Source organism: Heterocephalus glaber, unplaced genomic scaffold, assembly GCF_053883595.1.
Source record: "Heterocephalus glaber isolate CG9 unplaced genomic scaffold, H.glaber_assembly_v1.0 deba00001687, whole genome shotgun sequence".
NCBI lineage: Eukaryota > Metazoa > Chordata > Mammalia > Rodentia > Bathyergidae > Heterocephalus > Heterocephalus glaber.
Genome location: NW_028258412.1, coordinates 7948647 through 7974995, shown reverse-complemented (window position 1 = coordinate 7974995; position 26349 = coordinate 7948647). Strand labels below are relative to the sequence as shown.

Sequence of the window (26349 nt, the reverse complement as noted above, 5' to 3'; positions counted from 1 at the left end):
ATCCATGCAAAAGAGAACACAGTGGCCTGTACCCTCTTTTCTTAAACCTGTAATACCTCTGCTTCCCTTCCTCTCAGATGACTACCACTCTTCCTATTCCACCAAGAAAATAAAAGCAATCAAGAAAGAATTTCCTCCAGGCCCCACCACGTGTTACGCCCACCAATCTATCACCTCTGTCTTTTCTCCTACTCTGGATAAACTATCCACACTCCCATCAAAGATCACCTTCCATTATGGCTACATCCCATCTTCCCTCACCCTCTCAACTTTATTGCTCTGGAAATCATTACTTTACTGCACCCTCAGTTTTCACTTTTTACTAAAATTTTATTTTACTTTAATTTTAATTTATTTTTTGGTACCGGGGATCGAACTTGGGACCTTGTGCTTGCGAGGCAGGCGTTGGAACCACTGAGCTAAATCCATGGCCCTTTTTTACTAAATTTTAAAAGTCAGTAGGTAAATGTACTATTATTTCTCCAAAAATGTCCTTTTAAGATGTGATGATGATCGGGCCAGGAATTTAGTTCAGTGGTTCTGCTGGCTTGCCTCAAAAGTGCAAGGACTCAAGTTCGATCCCCAGTACCAAAACAACAACAAAAAAGATGTGATGATGATCATAAGCAATGGGTAAACTCTAACTGGACTCTGTACTAAACACAAAAATAACAATACAGGCCGGGGATTTACCTCAGCAGTTTTGCTGCCTGCTGCGCAAGCGCAAGGACCCGAGTTCAATCCTCGGTACCCAAAAAAAAAAAAAAAAAAAAGTAACAATACATAGTTTTAATATGAACTGTATACCATATATTATTGTATCAATATTAAATGTCTTAGATCTACTGATAGAATGTCCTTGGTTTTAGAAGATACAAGTGAGGTATTTAGCATAAACTTTAGGCCTACAATTTCAAGTGGCTTGGAAAAAATAAATAATAAGCCCTCCGTTTTTTTTTAAGAGTAGGAACAAATGGGCTGGGGATTTAGCTCAGTGGTTCTAGCGCCTGCCACACAAGCACAAGGCCCCAAGTTCGATCTCTGGTATCAAAAAAAAAGGAGTAGGAACAATTTATTGAAAGAAAGATAGCTTCTAAGAGAGGCAGAAGGGAGGTGGGAAGTGGGTTGCCCCAATAAGCCCTTATTCATAGACTTGGGTCAGTCAATCCGCGGACAAGAACACGCAGGCTATACAAAGACCCAGAGATAGAGTATTCTAGAATCCTGGGAAGCCAACAGGCTAAAAATAACTACAGAGAGAAACAGAGGGAGGAGGGAAGGGGGGCAACAGGTGTGAGATGAAATCGATTGCTCAGGATAGACTGTGAACCCCGGATCCTGGGCAAAGGGAGATGGAGTGAGGGACTCCTGCCAGCTAGGAATAAAAACACATAACTTCTCAACTAGAGTGTGCCTGTCTCTGTATATGTGCCACTCTTGCAGGAGTTTGGATTAAAAGCCTCACTTTCGCTGCCTCTGGATTCCAACTTTTTTTCGGGGGAGGGATCTGGACAAGTGAGATCATTTCTTACACATTTATATACCTAAGAAGGAAAAAGCACACATGGCAAGATGTTAACAATGGGTTAAACTGGGTGAAGTATATGCAGTATTCATTTTTCAGTGCTTTAATAGTTGTCAAAAATAAAAAGTTTGGGGGAAAAGGTTACTGTCACAAAAATACTTCCTGAAAGGCACAAGTGATTCTCAGTAAAAGCAACCCTTCAACAGAGAGTGCACTTTGCAACGCAGCCAACACTCTAGTTCTTTATTTCCCAAGCTCCTCAAAAGAGCTATCCCTCCACCTTCTCCCACTGCAGGCTGTTCCTAAACCTACTCCTGTCAGCTTTTATCAGTTTTATCAACGATCTCCACTTGCTCAATCCAAAGGTCAAAACTGCTCTTACCTTTCCTCACCTGCCAGTGTCTGACATGACAAATCACTCCTTTCTTCTTAGTCTGGTTTCTATACCTGTAGGCATTTTCTTATTCCTATTGCTGACTTTATAGGCTGAGTCTTGAAACTTCTCTTCTAACTTCATTCATTCCCTTTTTTCTTCCATCTTAGTTTCATGGGTTTGAATACCACATGCCTGCTGAGGACTCCCAGGTGTAGGTGCCCTGCCTAGAGCCTTCTTCAATACTCTAGACATATAACCCACTGTCTCCTTGACATCATGCCATAGAGGGATACTCAAAAACCCCATCAGGCTGAGGATATGGAGTTCAGAGTTATTCCCAACACTTCCTCAGCAAGCTGCTTCTCTCTCTCAGTCATACTCATTTCAGTAAATGGAAACTCCATTGTTCTAGCTCTTTAGCCCAACTTAGGAGTCATCTTGAACTTTAAAACTTTTCATATTATTTATGTTAGCAAATCCTATTGTCTACTCCTTCCACATATATCCAGAATCTAACTACCATCTTGCTATTATCCTTGTCCAAAATCTTGCCTGGAAATTTTTTTTTTTGGTACCCGGGATCGAACTCAGGACCTTGCACTTGTGAGGAAGGCTCAGTGCCACTGAGCTAAATCCCCAGCTCCCACCTGGAATTTTTTAACAGTATTTTTGTTTCCGTTTTTCAGTGGTGGTGATCAAACCCAAGCCCTCACACATGCTAGGTAAGCACTCTACTGAGTGCACTGAGCCACACCCTCAGTTTTCTCCCTCTTTTTTACCCTAGATCTTTTCTGGTCTATTCCCAACACCACAGCCAGTGCGGTCCCTTTTGATTTGGTTTGGTCTTCATGTCACTTAAATCTCTTTTATATAACAACTTGCCTCCCCGATCTTTTTCTCTTTTGTGTCAGTATTAAAGAAACCAAGTCCTTTCTCCTATAAAATGTTCCACATTTTTCACTTGATGGTCTCAAGGTATCTTTAACTTGTTCTGCTAATGACTGCATTTCCCATAAGTTGACAGATTCATGTTAGGCTTAGCTGGAGTCATGTTCAATTTGGGGGACAATATTTCACGAGTGTGGCTGAGCAATTCCTGTTCTAATGTGCTATGAGGCATGTCATGTCTGGCTGCCACAATTGTTACAATACTGAGATGGTTTGGTGGCTTCAGATAGGAGTTAGCTTGAGGTCTCTATTATGTTTCCTATCATCCTTTCACCTGGTGATTGCTACCTAGATCCATGTCCTTATGAGGGTTGGCAAAACATCAGTTTTCTAAGTCTAATATTCCTGCTGTATTTATTACTGGAATTCTTCTATAAAGAAGTCTTCTTTCTCATTAACCATTTGGTTTAGTGGAGACACAGACTATACAAGAAAGGTGGGATGTATGCCTAATTTTGTTGCCTTAATTTTTTTTTTTTTTTTTTTGGTACCGGGGATTGAACTCGGGACCTTGGGCTTGCAAAACAGGCAGTGGAACCACTGAGTTAAATCCTCAGTCCCCCAATTTTTTTTTCCTTTGGTACTGGGGATTGAACTCAGGACCTTGGGATTGCAAGGCACGTGGCGGAACCACTGAGCTAAATCCCCAGCTCTGTCTTCACTGATTTTTCAAATAACTGAGTTAATGCCCTAATGATGCAGAACAATGACCAACAAGTAGTTTTAAAAAATCATTTTCAATGCATGAATTTTTTGATACGTGGTATTTTTCAATCTCTTGCAGTATTCTTTTTCAAAGCCCCAATTTTTCTATCTTAAGGCCATGGGAGCCCTTTCAAACTCACTCTTGAATCCCTGACACAATTCCGTTAGTTTGTTAATTTCCTCACTTTTTGCCACACTACATCCTCAGCTTATTTTGTCTATTTCTTGCCCCAGAACTACAAGCAGCATTTTTCAGAAAAGGGCCTCACTCCTTTCAGAGTGAAATAGTAGAAACAACAACTTGGGCACTTAGGATACTAAATGCTATACTACTGTCACTGTTCTAAGTCTTTTCAACAAAAGATTCAAAACCACATTTTTAAAGACAAAACAAAACCATGGGTCCATACTGATATTCAGACATCTAATTATAGCTTACAGGACTTTTATTTAATTTTCTTGATTTTATACTTATAATCTTTTCTTTTACACTGAAAATCCTGTTTCCTAAAAACAGCATCATAGTAATTTGCTTCATCTTACAATGTAGTTATAACAATTTTAACACAATTCTAAACCTGCTAGTAAAAGGCAAAAAAGGTATACTAAAATTTATATCTGAAGAGAAACCAAAGTATTCTAAACCTGATGGTAACAGTAAGACCACTAAACACAGTTTTAGATGTGTTAGTGGTTTTTTTATGTCCTTAGAATACATTCTACTAGTAATGAACAGTCAAAATATATAATAAATACTTTATAAAGTTCTTTGAAGTAATTACTTTTGTGTAGTTATTGCCACAAATTGATGTTTGTTTTAGTTTGCTTTAAAATTCTAGGGGTTGGACCAGGGATTTAGCTCAGGGGTTCCATCGCCTGCCTCCCAAACACAAGGTCCCGAGTTCAATTCCTGGTATCAAAAAAAAATTAAATTAAATTAAAAAATAAAATTCTAGGGATTGCTGGGGATTTAGCTCAGTGGTTTCACTGCCTGTTGCACAAGCGCAAGGACCCGAGTTCGATCCCCAGTACAAAAAAAAAAAAATTGGTATATATACAAAAAAGAATTCTGGAGCAAGTATAGAAAATCTAATATCTTTTGAATCTGGGTGGGGGTATCTGGATACACGTTAATACTGTTTTTTGGGCCAGGGATTTAGCTCAGTGGTTTCGCCACCTGCTGCACAAACACAAGGACCCAAGTTTGATCCCCGATACAAAAAAATAAATAAATAATTAAAAAATATACTGGTTTTTGTGTATGTGTGTGCCAGAGATCGCACTCAGGACCTCATGTTTGTCAGGCAGGCACTGTGCCACTGAGCTAAATCCCGGCCCTGTTAATAGTCTTATAAATGTTTTTATTTTATATCTTCCTACATTTGAAATATCTAAACTTAATTTTTAAAACTCTCACATCTCATAATGTCCACTTTGATCTATCTAGTTCGGAGATGCTGGCAAGGTTAAGAAAAATTACTTAAGTGTAAGTGCCTATGTGTACTTAAGTGCTAAGTACCTACCATATGGTAGGTACACAATCGGCACAATGAAGTCAGTCTTACTTAAACCCTCATCTAGTTTTTGGTTTGTGTCAATACTACCTTGATTACTCACATTTTTCATTGGATTTGACTCTGAATGACTTTTGGCTATTGATACAAGTTAAATCCAACCTCAAATCATGAAAACCTGTTATCACTAAAAATATTCAATCAAATTTGTTGTTGAAAGCTTGGAAGAAAACAGCAAAAAGGGAATTTAAAACATGTTCTGTGTAGGGCCAGGGATTTGGCTCAGTGGCACCATGCCTGCCTTGCAAGTGCTAGGTCCTGAGTTCAATTCCCGGTACAAAAAAAAAAGTTCTATGTAATGATAGTATCAGTAGAATGAGTTTAGCTTCTCAAAGTGCCTATTTGAAAGGAAAGAACACACAGTTGTCCATCAATGACAGAAAATCACTATCATTACACTCGTTTCATTTACAATATTCTCCCATTTGTCAGTTCCCTCTCCCTTTAGAAGTTTCAAGTCTGGTAAGAACAATTCAGTGATTAAGAGTGATGACTTTACAATTTTCAGGCTACTTAAGTCATATCCTGGCTCTGACCTCTGCTTCCAGTATGATCTCAATCCAAGTTAACCTTCCTAGTTTTCTCAACAAATAAAGGGTTAAAAAAAAAAGGAATTATGAGAATCAAATGAGATAATGTATGTAAAACATTTTAATCCAGCAAGTAGCACAAGTAAGACCACAATGATGCTATTGCTGGGCTAGGGGGATTGCTCAGTGGTAGAACACTTGCCTATCATATATATGGCCCTAGATTTGATCCTCAACCACACAAACACACACCTGTTTCTGTTCCTGTTTTGTTTTTTTTTTCTGTTGCTGTTTTTGCAACAACTGTGTCTTATTTCCTTGTTACTGCCCTCAGACGGCCTTCTGAGTTTAGCAGTCAGCAAGGTTTTTCTTAAAGGGTCAGACAACAAATATTTTAATCTTTGCTGGCCATATGGTCTCTGTTGCAACTATTCAACTCTGTCTGCTCTTGTAGCCTAAAAGTGCTCCCCAATAATATATAAATGAATAGATGTAGTGGTGTTCCAATAAAACTTCATTTACAAAAACAGAAATCAAGACAAATTTGGTCTGTGGGCCAGAGTTGGTTGATCTTTGATTTAGATGAATACACATGATTTTTAAAATTTTCCTTATTGTTTGGTGCTGGGTATTGAGTCTAGGGCCTCACACAAATTTAACCTACACTCTCCCATTGAGTTACACTCTTAGTCCTATACTGTAAATGCTATTGGCATGTAATCTGCATATACTTGCATAGACTATGAAATATGTTGTCAAATTAAAAAGATACTACTCCCACATTTAGTAACAGGTACTTTACTGTTTTTTTTTTTTTTTTCTCTTACCGTTCTATTTTCTGACTTGGCAGCCCTATAAGTACCCAACAGACACAAAAAACAACAAAATTCAAAGAGATGTCAAAGGTCGTAAGAAAGTTTTTACCACACCATAGTTTTGTATAGGTTGTACAGGCCGTTAGTCTTTATAACTGACCCAAATCTACTGGCTTCCATAAAAGAAACCCCTGAGGCAAAAGTAGAAGGAAAAAGAAGCAGGGTTGGTTTTTTTTGGTACCGGGGATCAAACCTGGGACCTTGAGCTTTCGAGGCAGGCAGCGGAACCACTGAGCTAAATCCCCAGGCCAAAAGCAGGGTTTTTGATCTTAAGTTTCTTTTCAGCTGACATTAGTTCCTTCCTTTCTTTTTTTTTTTTAGCAGCAGTACTGGGAATCAAACCCAGGGACACTACCACTGAGCTACATCCCCAGTCCTTTTTGTTTTTTGAGACAGTCCTCTTGCTTCAGCCTCCCTCAGTGGTGGGATTACCGGCATGCACCAACAGTCTTGGATAATACCTACATTATTTTCTAATTTGCTGTAGAAAGTAGTAATGAGAAAATAAGTCTATCACTGTCTCTTTAGTTTGTAATGAATTCCTAAATCCCTTTTGGCTCCAAAGTTATCAGAAATTCTCTACAAACCATGGGAATCACATCTAAGACAAATACCTTTATATTCCTAACAGCAGTAATTTGTCAAAGAGCTTAGCCATCTTCCATCCTGCTTCTCCCCACACCCTCTCTAATCACCACCTGAGCTGTGCTCCAAGTGGGAGGCAATAGCAGGATTTCTTCCCACTGGGAGTCTGACTCTGCCCTCTATGGGTGTAGGGTTTCATAACAAGGACAGAAGATGTCAAACATGAGTCTGGTGGACTCACCTGCAGCTTGAGGCTGAAGGCCCTGTGCTTCAAAGCTGTGCCGCAGAAAGCATGGTTCATGTGGGCCTGTCCTAATTGCTGCCTCCACTTGCTCCACCACATCCTGAAAGAGCAAATCAAAGATGGAACAGGTCAGCCTGGGCATGGTGGCACACGCCTGTAATTCTAGCACTCAGGAGGCTGAGGCAGGAGGATCACTGTAGTTCAGGCTGACCTCAAACTCAAAAAGTGAGTACAAGGGCCAGGGATTTAGCTCAATGGTGCCACGCCTGCCTCGCAAGTGCAAGGTCCTGAGTTTGATCCGTGGTACAAAAAAAAAAAGTGAGTTAAAGTCCAGCCTGAACTGCATAGCAAAATCCTGTCACAAAAAGACAACAAAAAAAGGGCTGGGGATTTAGCTCAATGGTGCCACTGCCTGCCTCAAAAGTGCAAGGTCCAGAGTTCAATTCCTGGTACCAAAAAAAAAAAAAAAATCAGGAGATTTTATTGAATAATCTGGAAAAAAAAAAAGAAGTGGATTTTAGATTTCTAGTCTTGCTGGATCCTTTCTCTTCTCACTGTCCTGGCTAGGTTTTCATGTCAGTCTTCGTTTCTTTTCCACTTTGCTGTAGAAAAAGAAAGTAAGAGCGTGCAAACACTGCTTTACAAAAACAACTTGCTTGGCTTGGTCACTCTATTCACAAAGACTCTTCTCTTCCTCCTACCACAGAGCATGCTTACTTTTATCACTTGCTTCAAAATCTTCAGCTACCTTTCATTATCACTTTTAAGCACTTAAGGAATTATAAGTTCTCTGAATGTAGGCACAACACCAATATGGTACCAGAACATTTTTAGTTCTCAACAGAAACACACTGAGTAAATAAATTATATAAAATTATGCCCCATAAACTCAAGTAGAACTGAATACTAATTAAGTCTTTTTAAATACTTGCTGAATAAAGTTCAAGTAACTTTTTACTTAAATAACTTCATGTTTACTGATTTTCTCAACACTGCTAACTACTTTACACATATTACCTTACATATTCCCGGGGACCATTCTGAAAAACAGTTAACAGTGTGCCTATTTCACAGATAAGAAGACTTGGAGAGGGGAAATACTCCAACAGTCCAGGTATCAGCAAAGCTATCTATGCTTTATTCAGTGTCTAGGCAGCCAGGTCTCAGCAGGGAGTCCTTTTTTTTTGTGGAATTGGGAATTGGACCTAGGGCCTTCACACTGAGCTATACCCCCAGCTTGTCTTTCCTTCCTTTTCTCCTTCCTTCATTTAGAGGCAGGGTCTTGTTAAGTTGCCTAGCCTGAGTTGAAACTTGTAATTCTTTTTTGGTACCGGGGATCAAACTCTGGTCCTTGCGCTTGCGAGGCAGGCAGTGGAACCACTGAGCTAAATCCCCGGTCCCAGAACTTGTAATTCTTTTTGCCTCAGCCTCACAAAGTGCTGGAATTACAGGCATGTGTGAACATGCCTGGCTCAAGTTTCTAGTACAGGACACAGAGAATGTCAAGAGACAGGGAAATCAGTCCATTATAAAGCAGTTCATTGTTACAGTTCATTGTACCCCCTTCCCTTCCTCTTCTAGGAGTGGGAGTATCACCTTCCCCTCCCCTTCCTGGAATAAGGATTCCTCCACCTCCTCCCCTTCCTGGAGTAGGGATTCCTCCATCTCCTCCCCTTCCTGGAGTTGGGATCCCTCCACCTCCTCCATTGTCAGAGACTCCAGTCCTTCACTTATTTGGGAAAAAATTGAAGAGCCATCCATAGATTGTCGTGAATTTGAGGAATTATTTTTTTAAACTGCTGTAAAGGAGAGAAAGAAACATACTTCTGACACCATCTCAAAGATAAAGGCCAAACAAGTTGTCAAGCTATTAAGCCACAAAAGATCACAAGCAGTTGGAATAATGTCTAGTCTTTAGATACAAAATTGGGGGATAAACTGGATCTATCATAATCTATTAAGAAAACACACTTGGGCCAGGGATTTAGCTCAGTGGTGCTGTTGCCTGCCTCGCAAGCACAAGGTCCTGAGTTCAATCCTCAGTACCAAAAAAGAAAAAAAAAGAAAACATACTTGCTTGTGTAGTTTGACATGATCAGGGCTATCATGATGAGTTACATCAGGTGATTAAAGCTGTAAGTGAGAATGATTCATTATCAGAAGAATCAGGGAAGGATTTTATTTTACTTTGAGGAAAAATACATAAATTTTCCACTCTGAGAGTATTTTAAAATCAGCTCGTGATACATTTTGACATTTGTATCTAACACTAATAGTTGTTTTTATTTTTTTATTGCTATTAATGATACTAGTTGAGGGTTATGGTTGTAGAAAAAGGAAAGAATTGATTGCTTTTGCAAACCAATTATGGAAAGCAATTTTATCTATTTTTTGGGGGGAGCAATTTTAAAAAGATAAAACAATGTTCTAAATCATAACAATGTTTTTATTTAAAGTATAGTATCTTACCTTTTAGTTCATAGTTTAAAGTGCAAAGAAACAGTAGCAGTTTTCTGTTGTTTTGTAGTCTTCCTGTCTTCTTAGTCCCTTCAATGTATGTATTACCATTCTTCAATGAAGTGACAGGGCATTTAAAAAAGATCGCTCAGTGCAATACTGTATGTGGTATTTCTAATTTTTTTTTGTTTGGTACCAGGGATCGAACTCAGGACCTTGCACTTGCAAGGCAGGCACAGTGCCACTGAGCTAAATCCCCAGCCCTCTATTTCAATGTTTTTAGGATGTTAATTTATATGAAAATAAAATGAATTTTTTAAAAGTAGATTAACTCAACGTGTTCACAATTCTAATGAGATGAAGTACAGAGCAGCAGTTAAGAGAAAGGGTGGGGGATCCCCAGTTTTGCCAATTACAACTTGTCTGAGGTCAATTTACTCAACCTTTCTGAGCTTTACTGTACATTTTAATCTGCATAATAACTGACCTTGAAGTTTATGGTAAGCATTAAACCAGACATTTCACATCAAATACACATAAACTTACAAGATTTAGAGCATAAGTACTCAATTAGTATTAATTGTGATTATGTGAAAACGTGATCTTACAATTGAATAAATTAGTAATACATATAGTTATTAGGCATCGACTGTGTTCAGAAACATTGTCTTCCCCTGCCTCTTCATGGCAGTTGGGGTACCTCTTCAGAGGGGATAATATTATAGACAGTTAAGTTAGGTAAAAATATTGTAGGCAGTCAGACAGGGCTGGGCCCTTGAGAAAGTCAGTGCAGAAGATGAAAATATATCAAAACTGTGGCTGAAGGTGCATCTGAAGAAGATTAAACTCACAATGGCCAGATTTACATACTTCCCTAAGGGACAAATGGAAGCTTGAGACTATCGGAACCAACCTTTTGAGATTTCCCATATTGGGGATTTAGCTCAGTGGTTCCGCTGCCTGCCTCGCAAGCCTAAGGACCTGAGTTCGATCCCTGGCACCAAAAAAAAAAGAGAGAGAGAGATTTCCCATATAAATAAACCATTACCTCATTAGGGGTGGGCCATTCTCTCACTAAGACTAAAACTACTAGGAATAAGACTAAAGACAAGACTAAGGGCCAGGGATTTAGCTCAGTGGTTCTGGCACCTGCCTCGCAAGCGCAAGGTCCCGAGTTTGATCCCTGGTACCAAAAAAAAAAAAGACAAGACTAAGACTATAGATTATCGACCACATTAATGATGTCATTCATGTGCCCTTGCTACTTTTGGATCAATATTAGCTAAGTGGCTATACTTATAATCTTATTGGTTGATTATAATTTGACCCACTTGTACCCACCTCTTGTGACTGCTTTATAAAACTTTCTTAGATAAATTGGGCTCATTGGAAACCCACTTTTGGGTCCCCTCCTGTTTTTCAGGAGCTATCTCTTTCAATAAATTTTCCTACTCTTAAAAAAAAACATTGTTGGGGCCAGGGATTTAGCTCAGTGGTTCCACTGCCTGCCTTGCAAGCGCAAGGACCAGAGTTCAATCCCCCGGTACCATTAAAAAAAAAAAAAAAAAAGAGAAACATTGTTGTAGGCTGAGCTAAAGCAGCATAAAGCTGCTAAGGTAAATAATGGCTGTTGATATGCAGGACAACTAAGCACACTTACCATAAGATACTCTGCTGGCTAAACTCCAGAGCAGTGGTATGCATCTGAAGTTTGGTCCTACGAACAGCCACGTAGATCAACCACGCCTTCCAGGCCTGTCGCATTTTTTGCTTTGCATCTAGATACACCAAACAAATTTTTTTTAAAGAGGTGGAAGAAGAATTATGACTTTGGGTTACAGTAAAAGATCAAGGGTGGGCCAGGGTTCTAGCTCAGTGGTTCCGCTGCCTGCCTTGCAAGGACCCGAGTTCAATCCCCGGTACCAAAAAAAAAAAAGATCAAGGGCTCTCTGTACTCATCCTTTTTTTTGTTTGTTTTTTGGTACGAGGCATGGAACTCGAGTCCTTGTGCTTGCACATCAGGTGGCAAAAACACTGAACTAAATCCCTGGCCCCTCATTCTTCTTTTGAATCATTTGAATAACCAAATCCTCCCAGTCTTCAAGTGCCTCCTATTGGTAAAATTGTGAAGTGCTACAAAATTAATAAGGATGCAAGTATACATATGAAGACTGTGTTAAGCGATGATATTTATAAAACATGTACTAAACTTCTAAGAAATCCTTTATATGAAAATCAATTATCTTTAATAAACACTCTAATATTTACAGATGAAATGATGTGAATAAATAGGCAGTAGAGAAATGAGTAGGGACAAGGATAACACAAGCCTGGCAGGGGCTGATCCTGAGCATATTGCGGAACCGCCCCAGCTGGCAAGATTGTTTTGCTTTAGGATTTTTACTGGCTGCAAGCTGTGTGGGATGGACCCTGGGAGACCCTCAAGCCACACAATGGAGGCAGTGACCTTTGAGGATGTGGCCGTGAACTTCACCAGGGAGGAATGGGCTTTGTTGGATCCATTCCAAAGAAGCTCTACAGAGATGTGATGCATGAAAACTTTCGGAATCTGACTGCCATAGAAACTCAGGTCACCAGCAAATTGAACATGAGTACAAAAATAGCAGAAAAAGTCTAAGAAGTGAAGAGGTAGAAAACTAGTGTAAATATAAATTATGGTATCAACATGGAAAAATGGGTTTTTGGACACCAGATACTATCGTGCATATGAAACTTGGTGTAAAACCAGATGAAAGCCTTTCCTGTGGAAAACTCCTGATTGGTCATTCATCACCAAATGTGCCCATCATAGCTAACGCTGGACTCAAATATATGAGTATTAGGGATTTCAAGAGAAGCTGTATAACTGTAACAAATATGGGAAATCCTGCACTGACTTCCAGTCTTTTCAGAAGCATGCAAAGACATATCTTGGAGAAAAACCCTATGAATACTGTATATGAAAGGATTCTTACTGGCAAGAACCCTATGAATGTATGCAATGTGGGAAAGCTTTCATCACACACATGGATTCTCAGACATGAACGAACTCATACTGGGGAAACCATACGTATGTGAGCAATGTGGGAAAGCTTTCAGCACACACAGTGGTTTCACACGAAAGTAGTTACACTGGGGAGAAAACCTATGTATGTAAGCAATGTGGAAATGCTTTCAGCAGACCCAATAGTTGTTGAATACTTGAAAGAACTCACCGGGGAGAAACTAGGTCTGTAAGCAATGTGGGATAGCTTTCAGCATACACGGTAATTGTCAAATACATGAAAATGCTCACACTGGGGAGAATCCCTATACTGCATATGTATGCAACATGGGAAAGCTTTCAGCACATATAATGCTTGTTAAAGATATGAATAGGCCAGGGATTTAGCTCAGTGGCACCATGCCTGCCTCGAAAGCACAAGGTCCTGAGTTCAATCCCCGGTGCAAAAAAAAAAAAAAAAAAAAAAAAAAGATACATATAAACTCACAATAGGGAGAAACTATGTATGTAAGCAATGTGGAAAAGCTTTCAACAGACAATGGTAGTTGTTGAATACATGAAAGAAATCACACTGGGGAGAAACCCTATGTGTGTAAGCAATATGGGAAAGGTTTCACCAACAGATCAAAGAAGAAACCACTGTGCTAGGAGAAATCAGTAAAAGCCATACTAGGAAAATGACATTTAAAATGGGCCTGAATACTGTTTTCTCTTCAAATCACATAAATCTTTCAATTTTTACTAAAATGGGCTTACCCCACAATGAATGTAATCCTTATGTACTGCAAACATGCACTGATTAACATTTAAAAATAATTAAGAGCCAGGCATGGTAGCACATGCCTGTAATCCCAGCACTTAGGAGGCTGAGGCAGGAGGATCACAAGTTTGAGGCCAGCCTGGGTTACACAGTGAGTTCAGGCCCAGCCCAGAGACCCTGTCTCAAACAAACAAACAAACAAACAAACACTTTTCAAAAATTAAAAAATAAAAATAAAACGGGCCTGAGGGACAGCAGGGGCAAAGATGGAAAGATAAGGAAGTACACATCCATTATGGCCAGGGGTTAGGGTGTAGGGCAGGAGACTAGGTGAAGACTTTGTTTGCTATATCAAAGAGTCTTGATTTTATTCTATAGGTAAAGAGCCAAATAAACTTTTATGCAAAAGAGTGACCTGAACATATCTATGTCTTATAACACGATGTGGAGAGGAAGAAAATATGAAAAGTACAAGGAGATGATTGAAGAGGCACACATTATACTGTGAGAAGAGAAGGATTACTCTCTGGTAGTGGCAAAGAAAAGATGATTACAAGTGATGCCTCATAGGGCTGCCTTATAAAAATTAGATAACCCATGATCTGAGGCATGAGAAACAGACAAGTCACACCTAAGTAAGCTTTCTCACTTAGGAAAAGTAGGAGGAAGAGAAGGTCTACATTGTTAGAGGAGTAGCTAAGTTGTATTTGTGACACTGAGTCTTAGGTGCATGCCGGACATTCACATGGAATGCAAGCTATATGATTATTTTGAAACTTCCCGTGGACTCGCCACTTGGATTTCTGAACTCAATTCATGAAGAAACTGGACAATGACCAAAGTAAAACTGGCCACAGGACCACCATGGGTAACCTGGGCAAAGCAGAGTAGAAATGAACTTGGTGGCTCTGCTCAACAGCCCCCTTGCAACTTGGCACATGGCAGCTAGACAGACAGCAGCTCCATGTATCACAGGAAAGACAAAATTGGCAGTTCATATCAATTCTGGTTAAATGAGCCTTAAAAGCCAAAATCATGTCATATGGGGAGAACCACAGGATCTGATAACATAGGAGTCTCTACCTGAAGATCACACATTCTGAAAACATGAAAGGAAATCAAACATATCTTCTCTTTGCCCTAGAGTTATCCTTTCTCACACACTATGGGTTTGTCCTTCACAAGAGCTTCTGTTAAAGTCATCTGGGCATTTTATTTAGATGTGTGCTTCCTTTTCTCACCATGATCCTTGGCTTTCATATACTTGCTCCTCATCTCCTGCTGCCAACGCATACAGGCCTTCCAACTTTGGAACACCAGGTTGTACAAGTAGTACCTGAGTAGCCAAAAAAGCAAATGGCATTTCTTTAAGAAAGCTCAACAAAGCAACTCCTAATCCAACATACCCAGTTTGTTCCTTACTCTCAGGAAAGTGTCACTGACTCCTCAAAAACTACTTTCAATTTCAGCATCCACAAAGCCATAACTTTTAGGAGACTCATGTCTTAATTACCCGAGTCATCCACACTATGTAAAATATGACTTCTTTGCAATGAAAGATGGCCAATGGTGCTTTTTCTTTTTTCTTCTCCTTGATACAAATACTATGTACTTTAAGACCTTTATCCCTCTGTATTTTTACTACCCCAGTTCCTAAGACTCAATTTCAAACCCTATCAGCTTATTAGAACTATTCACTATGCCTATTTTTAACCTGAAATAGCCATGAAACATTACTCCTGCCCCAAAGAACCTAAAGTGACTATAATAATAAATACCATCATAAAGACAAAATATATGTAAGTTTTTTGGGTTTTTTTTTTTTGCAGTACCGGGGATCAAACTCAGGACCTTGAGCTTACGAGGCAGGCATGGTGCACCACTGAGCTAAATCCCCAGCCCTGTAAGTTTTATTTTTTAAAAGAAGATCTAGCCTGTAATCCCAACACTTAGAGACGCTGAGGGAGGAGGACCATGGAGCCCAGCCTGGGCAACTTAGTGACTGAGCAAGACCCTGTCTCAAAATAAAACATTTTTAAAATGGCTGGAGATGTAGTTCAGTACAAAGACCCTGGGGTTCAATCCCTAGTACCTCCCCCTCTAAAATCTAAAACGTATATTTGATATAATTCCCAATTTCTTTTGTTTGTTTTGTTTTGCTTTTTGACACAGGGTCTCACTATGTAGTTCAAGTTTACCTTGAACTCACTATGGAGCCCAGGCTGGCCTTGAACTCTAGGTAGCCCTCCTGCCTCAGCCTCCTGAGTGCTGAGATTATAGGTATGCACCACCATGCCCAGGTAATTGCCAATTTTTTACCCCTCTTCCATTCCTAGGGATGTGAACGTCAAGGATTAAGAGTTCATTTGTTCTTTTTTTCTTTCAATTGAACACAAGCCTTAAGTACTCTACCACTCAGCTAAACTCCCAACCCCTCTCTTTTTTAATGTTCCATATTAGGGATATATTTTCTCCACAAAATCAATATAAATTAGAATTTATAGGGCTGGGGATTTAGCTCAGTGGTTCCGCCGTCTGCCCTGCAAGTGCAAGGACCCAAATTCGATCCCCATTACCAAAAAAAAAAGAAAAAAAGAATTTATGCTTTTAAAAATAGTACATTCTCAGCCAAGTGTGGTGGTGCACGCCTGCAATCCCAGCACTCGGGATGCTGAGGTAGGAGAATCCCTGTGAGTTTGAGACCAGCCTCTGCTACACAATGAGTTCAAGACCAGCCAGAACTACAAAGTGAGACCCTGTCTCAAAAAATAAACAACTACATCCTCAGAATTAGAAATTATATAGAAGTGAGAATCAGTAAGAAAAATCCCATTCAAATCATTAGCATGACTAACACATAACAGTTGTCTGAATTAGAGAGGTGTGCATGCATGCCTGGGTTTAGGACTTTGAATTTGCTTACTCTAAAAAGGATTTGGAAAAAAACAGGAAGTGATACAAAACACTGCTTCTTTTGACCACAAATACATCAAAAAGTAATGTGAGAATGTGTACAATCTATAATTGAAAATGTGCAAAACTGAAATAATGTGACAGAATCTGACCTGTAGTGATAGTCAGCTCGAACACAGAGTTTCCATTCTCGATGAGAAACCCACCATTCTTCTTTCCACCCTTCAAAGACCTTCTGTAGTATTTTCTGCTCATAGTAAAACCTAAAGTAACAGAATAAAACAGAGCTAAATATGATGAAGGTGCTGCTGATACCTATTTCCAAATCAGTTTCACATTGTCCTCGTTTGTCAATAAAAATAAACATCAGGGCCGGGGATTTAGCTCAGTGGTGCTCCTGGCTGCCTCGCAAGCACAAGTTCCTGAGTTCAATCCCCAGTACCAAAAAAAATAAACACCAAATTATATTAAAAATAGACATATTTAACTTTTTCAGATCAGAAATTTAGAAATATGTGGCCAAAGGTGGTGGCATATGTCTACAATCCCAACATTCTGGGAAGCTGAGGCAGAAGAATCCCAAATTCGAGTTCACCCTAGGCAATTTTGGTGACTTAACAAGACCCTGTCTTACAATTTAAAAAAGTTTAAAAGGGTTGGGGATGTAGCTCAGTGCAAAAGCCCTAGGTTCAATCCCTGGTACTGTAAAACAAGCAAACAAATGAACAAACAAAAAACTTAGAACTACTTAAATTAAAAATGAGGGACCAGGGATTTAGCTCAGTGGTTTCGCCGCCTGCCGTGCAAGCGCAAGGACTCGAGTTCCATCCCCAGTACCAAAAAAAAAAAAAAAAAATTAGGCTGAAAACATTTATGCTATAGATTTTACCAATTAAAAGTGCCATCTTACTTTCCAAGTACCATAATTGAACTAAGAATTTTTATTTTCAACTTTTTTAATTCATCAAACTAAAAAGTATTTTTTATTATTAAAAAGGGGTAGCTGGGCCAGGGATTTAGCTCAGTGGTTCTGCCACCAGGCTCGCAAATGCAAGGTCCGGAGTTCAATCCCCAGTACCAAAAAAAAAGTGGTAGCTATTTCTCACTTATGGAATAGGAGATTAAAGTTATAAACAAGTAGATGCCAAGAACACAGATACTGCTTTAACTAAAATTCCACCAGAGGTATTATAACAGCAGCAAAAAACAGGTAAGAGAAAATAAAGAAGGGAAAAATGTTATAATGAAGAAAACAGAAGAGTAGTACCAGTGTTGATGTTAAGAAAGCACTGCCAAGATGACTGGTAACTCAAGAGTACTGAGCCAGGCATGATGGGACACACCTGTAATCCCAGCACTTAGGAGGCTGAGGCAGGAAGATCACTGTGAGTTCAAGGCCAGCTTGGGCTACATAATGAGTTCAAGGTCAGTATGAACTACATAGCGAGACCCTGTCTTCCTCACCCCTCAAAACAGAATACTGGTCCTGTCAATTATGTCTAAGTTCTTTTCCTGGTTCTGCAGGTTACACCTATTTAGTTTTTTTGTTTTTGGTACTGGAGATCGAACTCAGGACCTTGCGCTTACGAGGCAGGTGCAGTGCCACTGAGCTAAATCCCCAGCCCCCTTCTTAGTTTTTTAAAAACAGCTTACATAGGGTGGGGGATTTAGCTCAGTGGTGCCACACCTGTCTCACAAGCGCAAGGTCCTGAGTTCAATCCCCAGTACTGCAAAAAAAAAAAAAAAAAAAAAAACCCAAAAAACTTACAGAGCTATTCATAAGGAAATTTGCCTCACTATTGTTCATAATTTTTTAAAAAATAAAGCAAAACATCACAAATGCCCATCAAAGGAGGTAAGTTTAAAGTAATTCAATCAATGCCATGCCAAGTTTTTATGAAGTAAACCAAGGCTACTGAAATGGACAGATGCCCCAGAAAAGCTGTTAGGTAAAAAAAAAAAAAAAATTACTGAATAGTATACAAAATATACTATATTTTAATTAATGTTTATTAATACTGTCATAGCTCAGCATCCATTTGTCAGAACATATATATACATACATGCATATACATATGCATACATACATGGATGTGTGGGTGCATATGTAAATGATTAAATTATACATACCAAAAGCCTGGAAAGAACTCCAGAATACCAAGCTATTAGTTGTTCTATCTCAGGTAGAGATTATAGGGGACTTGTGTCTCCTAAATTGTATGTTCCTGTAATGTCTGAAAAGGTTTTAACAACAGATTTGTTTATAATTTTTTAAAGAAAAGAATCATGGGCCGGGGATTTAGCTCAGTGGCGTGCCTCACCTGCCTCACAAGCACAAGGTCCTGAGTTGCATCCCAGTACCAAAAAAAGGCAAAAAGAATTGTGTGCAGATGGTAACATGAATAAATCCACCTGACACCTTCCCCTCTCAAAATTCCACTAAAATAACAGCTAATACATTTCAAAAGACATACCCACAAAAACAGAGAATAAGAGATAGGATGATAGATGTAATGTCAACAATGTTTAGGTGATGAAAAGCAGGTAGGTGACGGGCAACTGAAATCAGAGAAGGCAGAGAACTAAGTGTTCTGGAGAGAAGTAAAAAAACCCCAACCACCTAGTGGCACAAACCCCAAAACATGGTGGGATGTGAGACATCAGGAACAGGGGAGTCCTAGGTAGAGATGAAGACAAAAGATTGTGTCAGAAGTGGTTAGGGCCCTGATTTCATCTTTCACCCAAGCAAGCAGAGACTGACCTCTCTCTGGAAAGGCTGAACTGCAGGGGCACTGGACTCTAGACTACAAATCTTTGGAGATAGCCTTAAACTGAGTGCTGGCATACTTAACAGACTCTGCTCCCTTTCCCTGCTTACTTCAAACCCACCTCACACCCATTCTTCTTCAAACCCTAGGGGAAACTGGTCAACTAAGGGAAAAGGCTTTCAGAGATGCAGACAGCTGGAGGTTGCCCAGTGAAATTGTCTGATGCCTGCCCCCAAGACCTACAGTGAAGTCCTTGTTTTATTAGTCCCTGTGTATATCAAACCTTCAAAATTAGGTTTTTAGCGCCTCTTAAACATGAAAAGACAACACAGAATCTCTTGATACTTGAGGGAAGGCTCTAAGATGAGACAGTGAGCAAAAGCATAAAGAAAAACGGACCCTAGGAGAATTAGACAATGTGAGCAAACCAAAATCCTAAAATAAACAAACTATGACATTATCCTCAAAAATTAGATTGTAGGATGCTATTTTTTTAAAAAAAAGGAATAGTCAAAGAACAAGAAAGAGCTCTTGGAAATTTAAAATAAGACAGCAGAAATTTTTTCTTGTCCCTTCCTTTCTCCCTCTCTCCTTTGTTCCCCTTCCCAATGTTTTAAAATCAAGACAGGTTAAGCAAAAAGTTCACTGTTCTTGTAGGCCACAGGAAGGACTGAGGCTTTTATTTTCAGCAGGCAGCCACTGGAAGTTTGAGCAGAATGATGTGGTTTCCTCAGATGATCTACTGAGAAGAGACTGAGTAGGGGAAGAGCTGGAAGCATTAGACTGCTGAAGAGGTGACTGGGTCATTCAGGGGGAGAAATGATCACTGCTTGGACCAGGGCAACCAAGGGGAAAGTAATGAAGAGAGGTTGGATTGTGAATACTTTTTTTTTTTGGTACCTGGGATTGAACTTGAGACCTCATGCTTGCTAGGCAGGTGCAGCGCCACTGAGCTACATCCCTGGCCCTGTGAATACATTTTGAAGGTTGCAGCAACATGATTTTGGCATCTGGTATTTTAAACTGAGTTAGGAACAAGAAGCATTAAGGATGACTTCCAAGTTTCTGACTGGAGTACCCTGCAAGGATAGGAGTTAGTTTCTACTAACTGCGGTGGGAAGATATACGCAAAAGGTCAAGATTTCAGCTTTGGATTTATTAAGCTCAAGACAGAGGTCTAGGCTTGGTGTATATGGTGTATATATTTGGGACTCACTTGGGATTTGATGAGATTACTATGGTTGCAAGGGACAGAGAAGCAATGGAGGGAGTGAAGTGTGGGTATATTTCAACAGGGAGGAGGCAACAAGGTAGAGCTGAAAAAAGCAGTCAAACAAGTAGATGAAAAACTGTGGGACAATGGTAACCTAGAAATTGGGAGAACTTTTTTTCCCCCTCAGTACTGAAGGAATTGAATTAAATTCAAGCCAGATCCAAGCCCGGGAACACTGAGCTACAATGCTTTTATTTTTATTTTGAGACAGCTCTCAGTTGCTCAGGCTGGCCTCAAATTTGTGGATCCTCCTACATCAGCCTTCCAAGTGGCTGAGATTATAGGCATGAACCACTGTGTCTAATAGAAAGGACTTATTGACTATAGGAATGATGGTGCTATGGTTTGGGTAAGTCTGTATAGATGCAGTATTAAAGCATTGGTAGCCAGCTTGTAGTGCTATTGGGAGGTGGTGGAGCATTTAAGAAGTGAAGCCTAAGGGCAGGGGATTTAGCTCAGTGGCACTGCGCCAGCCTTGCAGTGCAAGGTCCTGAGTTTGATCCCCAACTGGTGATATGTGTGTGTGTGTGTGTGTGTGTGTGTGTGTGTGTGTGTGTGTGAAGCCTAGAGGAATGAAGTTATGTCACTACAGCACTACAAGCATGCCTGTGAAGGGGATACTGACCTTATCTTTGATGGGCCAAACACCTTCATTGGAAGAAAGTCTCTTTAATAAATGGTGCTGAAAAAACTGGCTTTCCACATGCCAAAGATTAAAACTAGACCTATATCTTTCACCATGCACTAAAATCCAGATGGATTAAAGATCTAAATATTAAAACATAAACACTACATCTGCTGGAAGAGAATATAGAACTCTTGAAGACACAGGTATAGGCAAAGACTATGAACAAAACCCCAATTGCACAGGAAATATCACAATCAACAACTGGAATCTCATTAAAAAGCTTTTGCACAGCAAGAGAAACCACCAACAGAGTGAAGAGACAACCCACAGTGTTGGAAAATTATTTTACCAGCTATTCATCAGACAGAGGACTACTATCTAGAATATATAAAGAACTAAAAAAAACTTCCCAAATTTAAACACCCAATCCAAAAATGGGCATCTGAAACGAACAGACACTTCTAGATGAAGAAGTACAAACAGCAAATACATATATGTAAAAATGTTCAACATCACTGGTCATTCGTGAAATGCAAATTAAAACACTAAGATTCCATTGCACTCCAGAAAGAATGGCAGTTATCAAGAAATCAACCAATAACAAATGCTTGCAGGGCTGTGAGGAAAAAGGAACTCTTCTCCACTGTTGGAGGGAGTGTAGAATGGTGCAACCACTGTGGAAATCAGCGTGGAGAGTCCTCAAAATACTAAAACTAGAGATTTCATTTGACCCAGCATTCTCCTTCTTAGTATCTTCCCAAAAGAATTAAAAGCATCTTGGGTCGGGGATTTAGCTCAGTGGTTCTGCTGCCCACCCTGCAAGCACAAGGACCCAAGTTCGAGCCCCGGTACCAAAAAAAAAAAAAAAAAAAAAAAAAAAAAAAAGAATTAAAAGCATCTTGTCACAGTGATATATGCACACCCATGTTTTTTTTTGGTACCGGGGATTGAACTCGGGTCCTCGCGCTTTCGAGGCAGGCAGCAGAACCACTGAGCTAAATCCCCAGCCACACCCATGTTTATAGTACACAGTTTGTAATAGCTAAATCTTGGAAATAGCCCAAATGTCTATCAACCAACAAATGGATAAAGATGATGTGGTTTTTTTATACAATGGAGTACTACTCTGCCATTGAGAAGGATGAATTTGAGACATTTATAGCTAAATGGATGCACCTTGAGACCTTAAGTGAAATAACACATGTTTAAATACCGCGTTGTTTCTCTGGTGTGAGAAACCAAAAGTAGAATTAAGGACTAAAACGTATAACAGATACTGGGAAATGGGAAGAAAATGTTCATATGGGAAGAGAAACGGGGGGGGGGGCGAAAAGAAGGGACAAGAAAAACAATTAAAAATAGAAGAAAAAGAAAAAAGAAATGTAATAATAAGAAAACAAAAAGCACCAGAGGACCTGAAAGGGTAAATAAGTGAATAAATCCACATAAACACTGAATGTACAAAATTAAAATGTTTTATAGATTTAAAATTTTTAAAAATTACCCTTTCCTTTCCTAATAGGACAGTGGTTTATCAAATCTCTTTTCCATGAAATAATGTTATGTTGGTAGTTACAGCTATATATTACATTCTTTAGTGCAGTGAGTAAAAGTCTATATAACTTCTCAGCTCCACTGAATTAAAAAAACAATAAGACTTTCAATAATGGCAAATTAGGCAATCTGGATCAACTCTCCCAGCAAATAAGAAAAGTAGGACCAAAAAATAATTGTTTTCTTCAGTGCTGGGGATTGAACACAAGGTCTCACACATGGCAACCATGTGCTCTACCACTGAGCTATACTTCCCCCTCCTAAAAATCCACCTGAGGCACTGGGAGGTAGCCAGGCACTGAAGCACAGGGCCAAGGCCCAGGAGGAGATGCCAAAGCAGAGAAGGGAGGGATGGCTAAGACCTGTAAGCTGGACTGCACTGCTGCCACTGTAGCAGGTCACTGCAGACACACAAAGAAGGATAAAGAAGCTCGGAGTGGTGGTACATCCTTGTAATCCCAGCAGTCTGCAAGGCTGAGGCAGGAGGATCACTAGTTCAAGCCCAGCCTGGACAACTTAACAACTTACCGAGACCTAGTCTCAAAAAATAAAAATGATCTGGGGATACATACAGCAAAGGCCCTGGGTTCAATTCTCAGTACTAAAAAAAAAAAAAAAAAAAAAGTGGGGAGTAAAGGAACAGCACACCACCTCACAAAGCACACAAAGTAAAGATTTTAGGGGACTAGAATACAGGTCAGCAATAGAGTTCTTGACTATCAAGTGTGAGGCACTGGGTTCAATATCTTGAACCACAAAAAAAAAATGTCATAAAACAGAGACCAACAAGAATTATGAAAAAGAAAAAGTGTAGAAGAGAAGGTAAAGAGAAAGGGAAGAACTTCCCATGACATTTCAGTTTCTCAATGGCTGCCAATTCTCCCTCTGAAACATATTCTGCATGTGCCCCACTGCCTCCTGCTCAGTGCTCCTCACTCCTGTGACTCCCTCCTCTCCAAAAGACCTCAAAGCAATTGGAACAAAAAAAATGCAGCAGTGGGTGGTGGAGGTCTATACAAAGTATAAGAACATAAATGCATATAGTGTACTATATATACATATATGAGTATAAAGTATAGAATATGGCAGAGAGATTTGCTCCTCACTAAAATTTCACTTTTTGCTAATGCCAGTTTTTTTCCCTAGATCAAGTCAATCTGTCCATCTCACCAATGCCCTGAATGAACTCATTCACTTCTAGGGAATCCTTTTTTCCCAGAGAGCTCTTAACTCTCCTGGTTTAGTTACCTATGACTTTTTCATATATTCATCCAATGGTCATAAAATTACCAATACGTTACATAGTTATATTAAGTACTGTCCCTACCTGATGGAGGCTGGAAAGACAAGGGGAGGAATGTATTAACACATGCCATAATAACGGTTATGCAGGTGCTTAATATAAAACAAAAACTCAGAATGAGCTCAGAAGAAATTTGGTATTCTGAGCTAATATTACCTGGCTTTAGAAGGAAATATTCTTCCAAAAGTCATTCGAATCCACAAATACAAGAATTTTCTGGCCATGCATCTGAAAGAGAGAGCCAGAGAGAGAGCCGGGCGGCGGGGGGGCGGTTATATACATCTTAAAACTCCACTTCAGGGCTGGGGCTGTAGCTCAGTGGCACTGCACCTGCCTAAAATTGCTGACAAATGTCTACTTATCCCAGATCCTTCCCAGCCCAATGAGAATGATGAGCTGTGTACTCTCAGCACTCCATCAAAGCCCTTATGTAACATTAGGACACCAAAGCAGTCATTGGCTCTCATGCTATCTATCATTCCCTCTATAATGTGAACCACTCAGTGCAGGGACCATGTCTAATAGTATCCTTAGTACTCAGCACAGTGCCTAGTATACACACACACATACACACACAAATGGATTTGTTCAATCAGTCTCTGGGCTCCACGGGGAATAATTTCCTTTTGTCCTTTACCTGGCTTATTCTTATGTCATCCTTTAGGAGTTGACTTAAACATCACTTTTCCAGAAAGTCACTGCTGGGTCCACCAGTGTGGACTATGTTCTCCTTATAGCACTTACCCCGCTTTACTGTTGTGGCTTAATAGTCTATTGAGTCTAACTGATTTTATTTTTTAATTTTTTTTTTTGGTGCCGGGGATCAAACTTGGGACCTTGTGCTTTCAAGGCAGGTAGCAGAACCACTGAGCTAAATCCCCGGGGAGCCTAACTGATTTTAAACTTTCATGAGGTCATGGACCAATACTGTTTGATTCAACTTATATGCTAAGCATATATAAGCTGGCAGAGTAGGCATCTGATAAACTTTTGTTGAATGGATGATCATTTTGCTTGGACCATGTTAAGACTTTTTCTGGAAGAATCTTTATAGCTTACACTTTGTGGGGCACAACTGGAGAACACAAATGAAACACTCAATGATAGATTTTGTCTTCAGATTCCCAAATATTCTTTTTATTTGAATACTGTTATAAAAAAAGAGCATTGGGCTGGGGATCTAGCTCAGCGGTTCTGCCGCCTGCCTCACAAGCACAAGGTCCCGAGTTTGATTCCCAGTACAAAAAAAAAAAGAGCACCAAATTCCCCAATTAACTGACATAGGATAATAACTACTATTCCCCCATTTTAGCCAAGATGCTCACCTGATGTGCAATTCTCTTAACCGACCTCTTCTGGTCCCAGTATGTGAGGTGCCACATTTCACTGGACAGGTAGTTCTTGGGACTCTCCCAGACAAGGCAGAAGACTTTTTCTTGGGCAGTGCCTTTGGAGAACAAGGTTTCTTCACCTCATCATCCCTGAAAGACCTCAAATTTGAAGAGTAGAGAGAAAAGGAAAGAAAAAAAAAGAATATCTCTGCATGCAATGCCAATACCTATTAACAAATAAGCAACATTAAACAGATAAGCTCAATGAAACAGAAAATGATTATGCTCGAGAGCAATGGGCATTCCAATTTGTAACAGAAATACTTGCAGTCACTAGAGGTGGGTCTCACTCTAGGAACTACAGCAGGATAGGCTGGAGTAATTAGGCCTAACACACACTCTATGTTTTTCTTCTTTAATATGTAATTTTAAAGGAAATCATTTACAAATTGGAAACTGGTTCCTTTATATAAAAAAATTAGGAAAGATTTTCAATAATATGACTTTGAGGGCCCAGGATTTAGCTCAGTGGCACCGTGTCTGCCTTGCAAATGCAAGGTCCTGAGTTTAATCCCCGGTACCAAAAAAACATAATATCATCTTGATATCAATATGAAAGCACAAACTTTTACTGTACATTGAATTGATGACATTTAATTCCATCTCAGAAACACTAAGAAATTACCTTCCTATAAAAGCAAAAAGCAGAGGTACATCCCATGGTATTGGATTGGAAATAGTTATTTATATAAACATGATTTTTAAAAAATGTCTGAGTTCTACCCCCAAGAAATACCTAGAAGCAAAAAAAAAAAGAAAAGAAAAGAAAAGAAAAGAAATACCTAGAAGCAATGACATCTCATTAATAAAAAGTATACCTAGGGCCAGGGATTTAGCTCTGATTCCGCCACCTGCCTCACAAGCATAAGGTCCAGAGTTTAATGGCCAGTACCAAAAAAAAAAAAAAAAGAAAAACTTGGAACAAAAAAATATACC

At 39.5% G+C, this 26349-nt stretch overlaps 1 protein-coding gene across 1 annotated transcript in view; it reads right to left on the bottom strand.

The window, feature by feature from the left end:
• The window catches only part of Sfi1 (SFI1 centrin binding protein), a 79123-nt gene that overhangs the window by 35919 nt on the left and 16855 nt on the right, over positions 1-26349 (bottom strand). Inside the window, 6 exon segments of the mRNA XM_087198288.1 lie at positions 7360-7462; positions 11480-11597; positions 14825-14919; positions 16649-16759; positions 24179-24250; positions 25348-25512. Coding sequence (XP_087054414.1) covers positions 7360-7462; positions 11480-11597; positions 14825-14919; positions 16649-16759; positions 24179-24250; positions 25348-25512 — 664 coding nt within the window.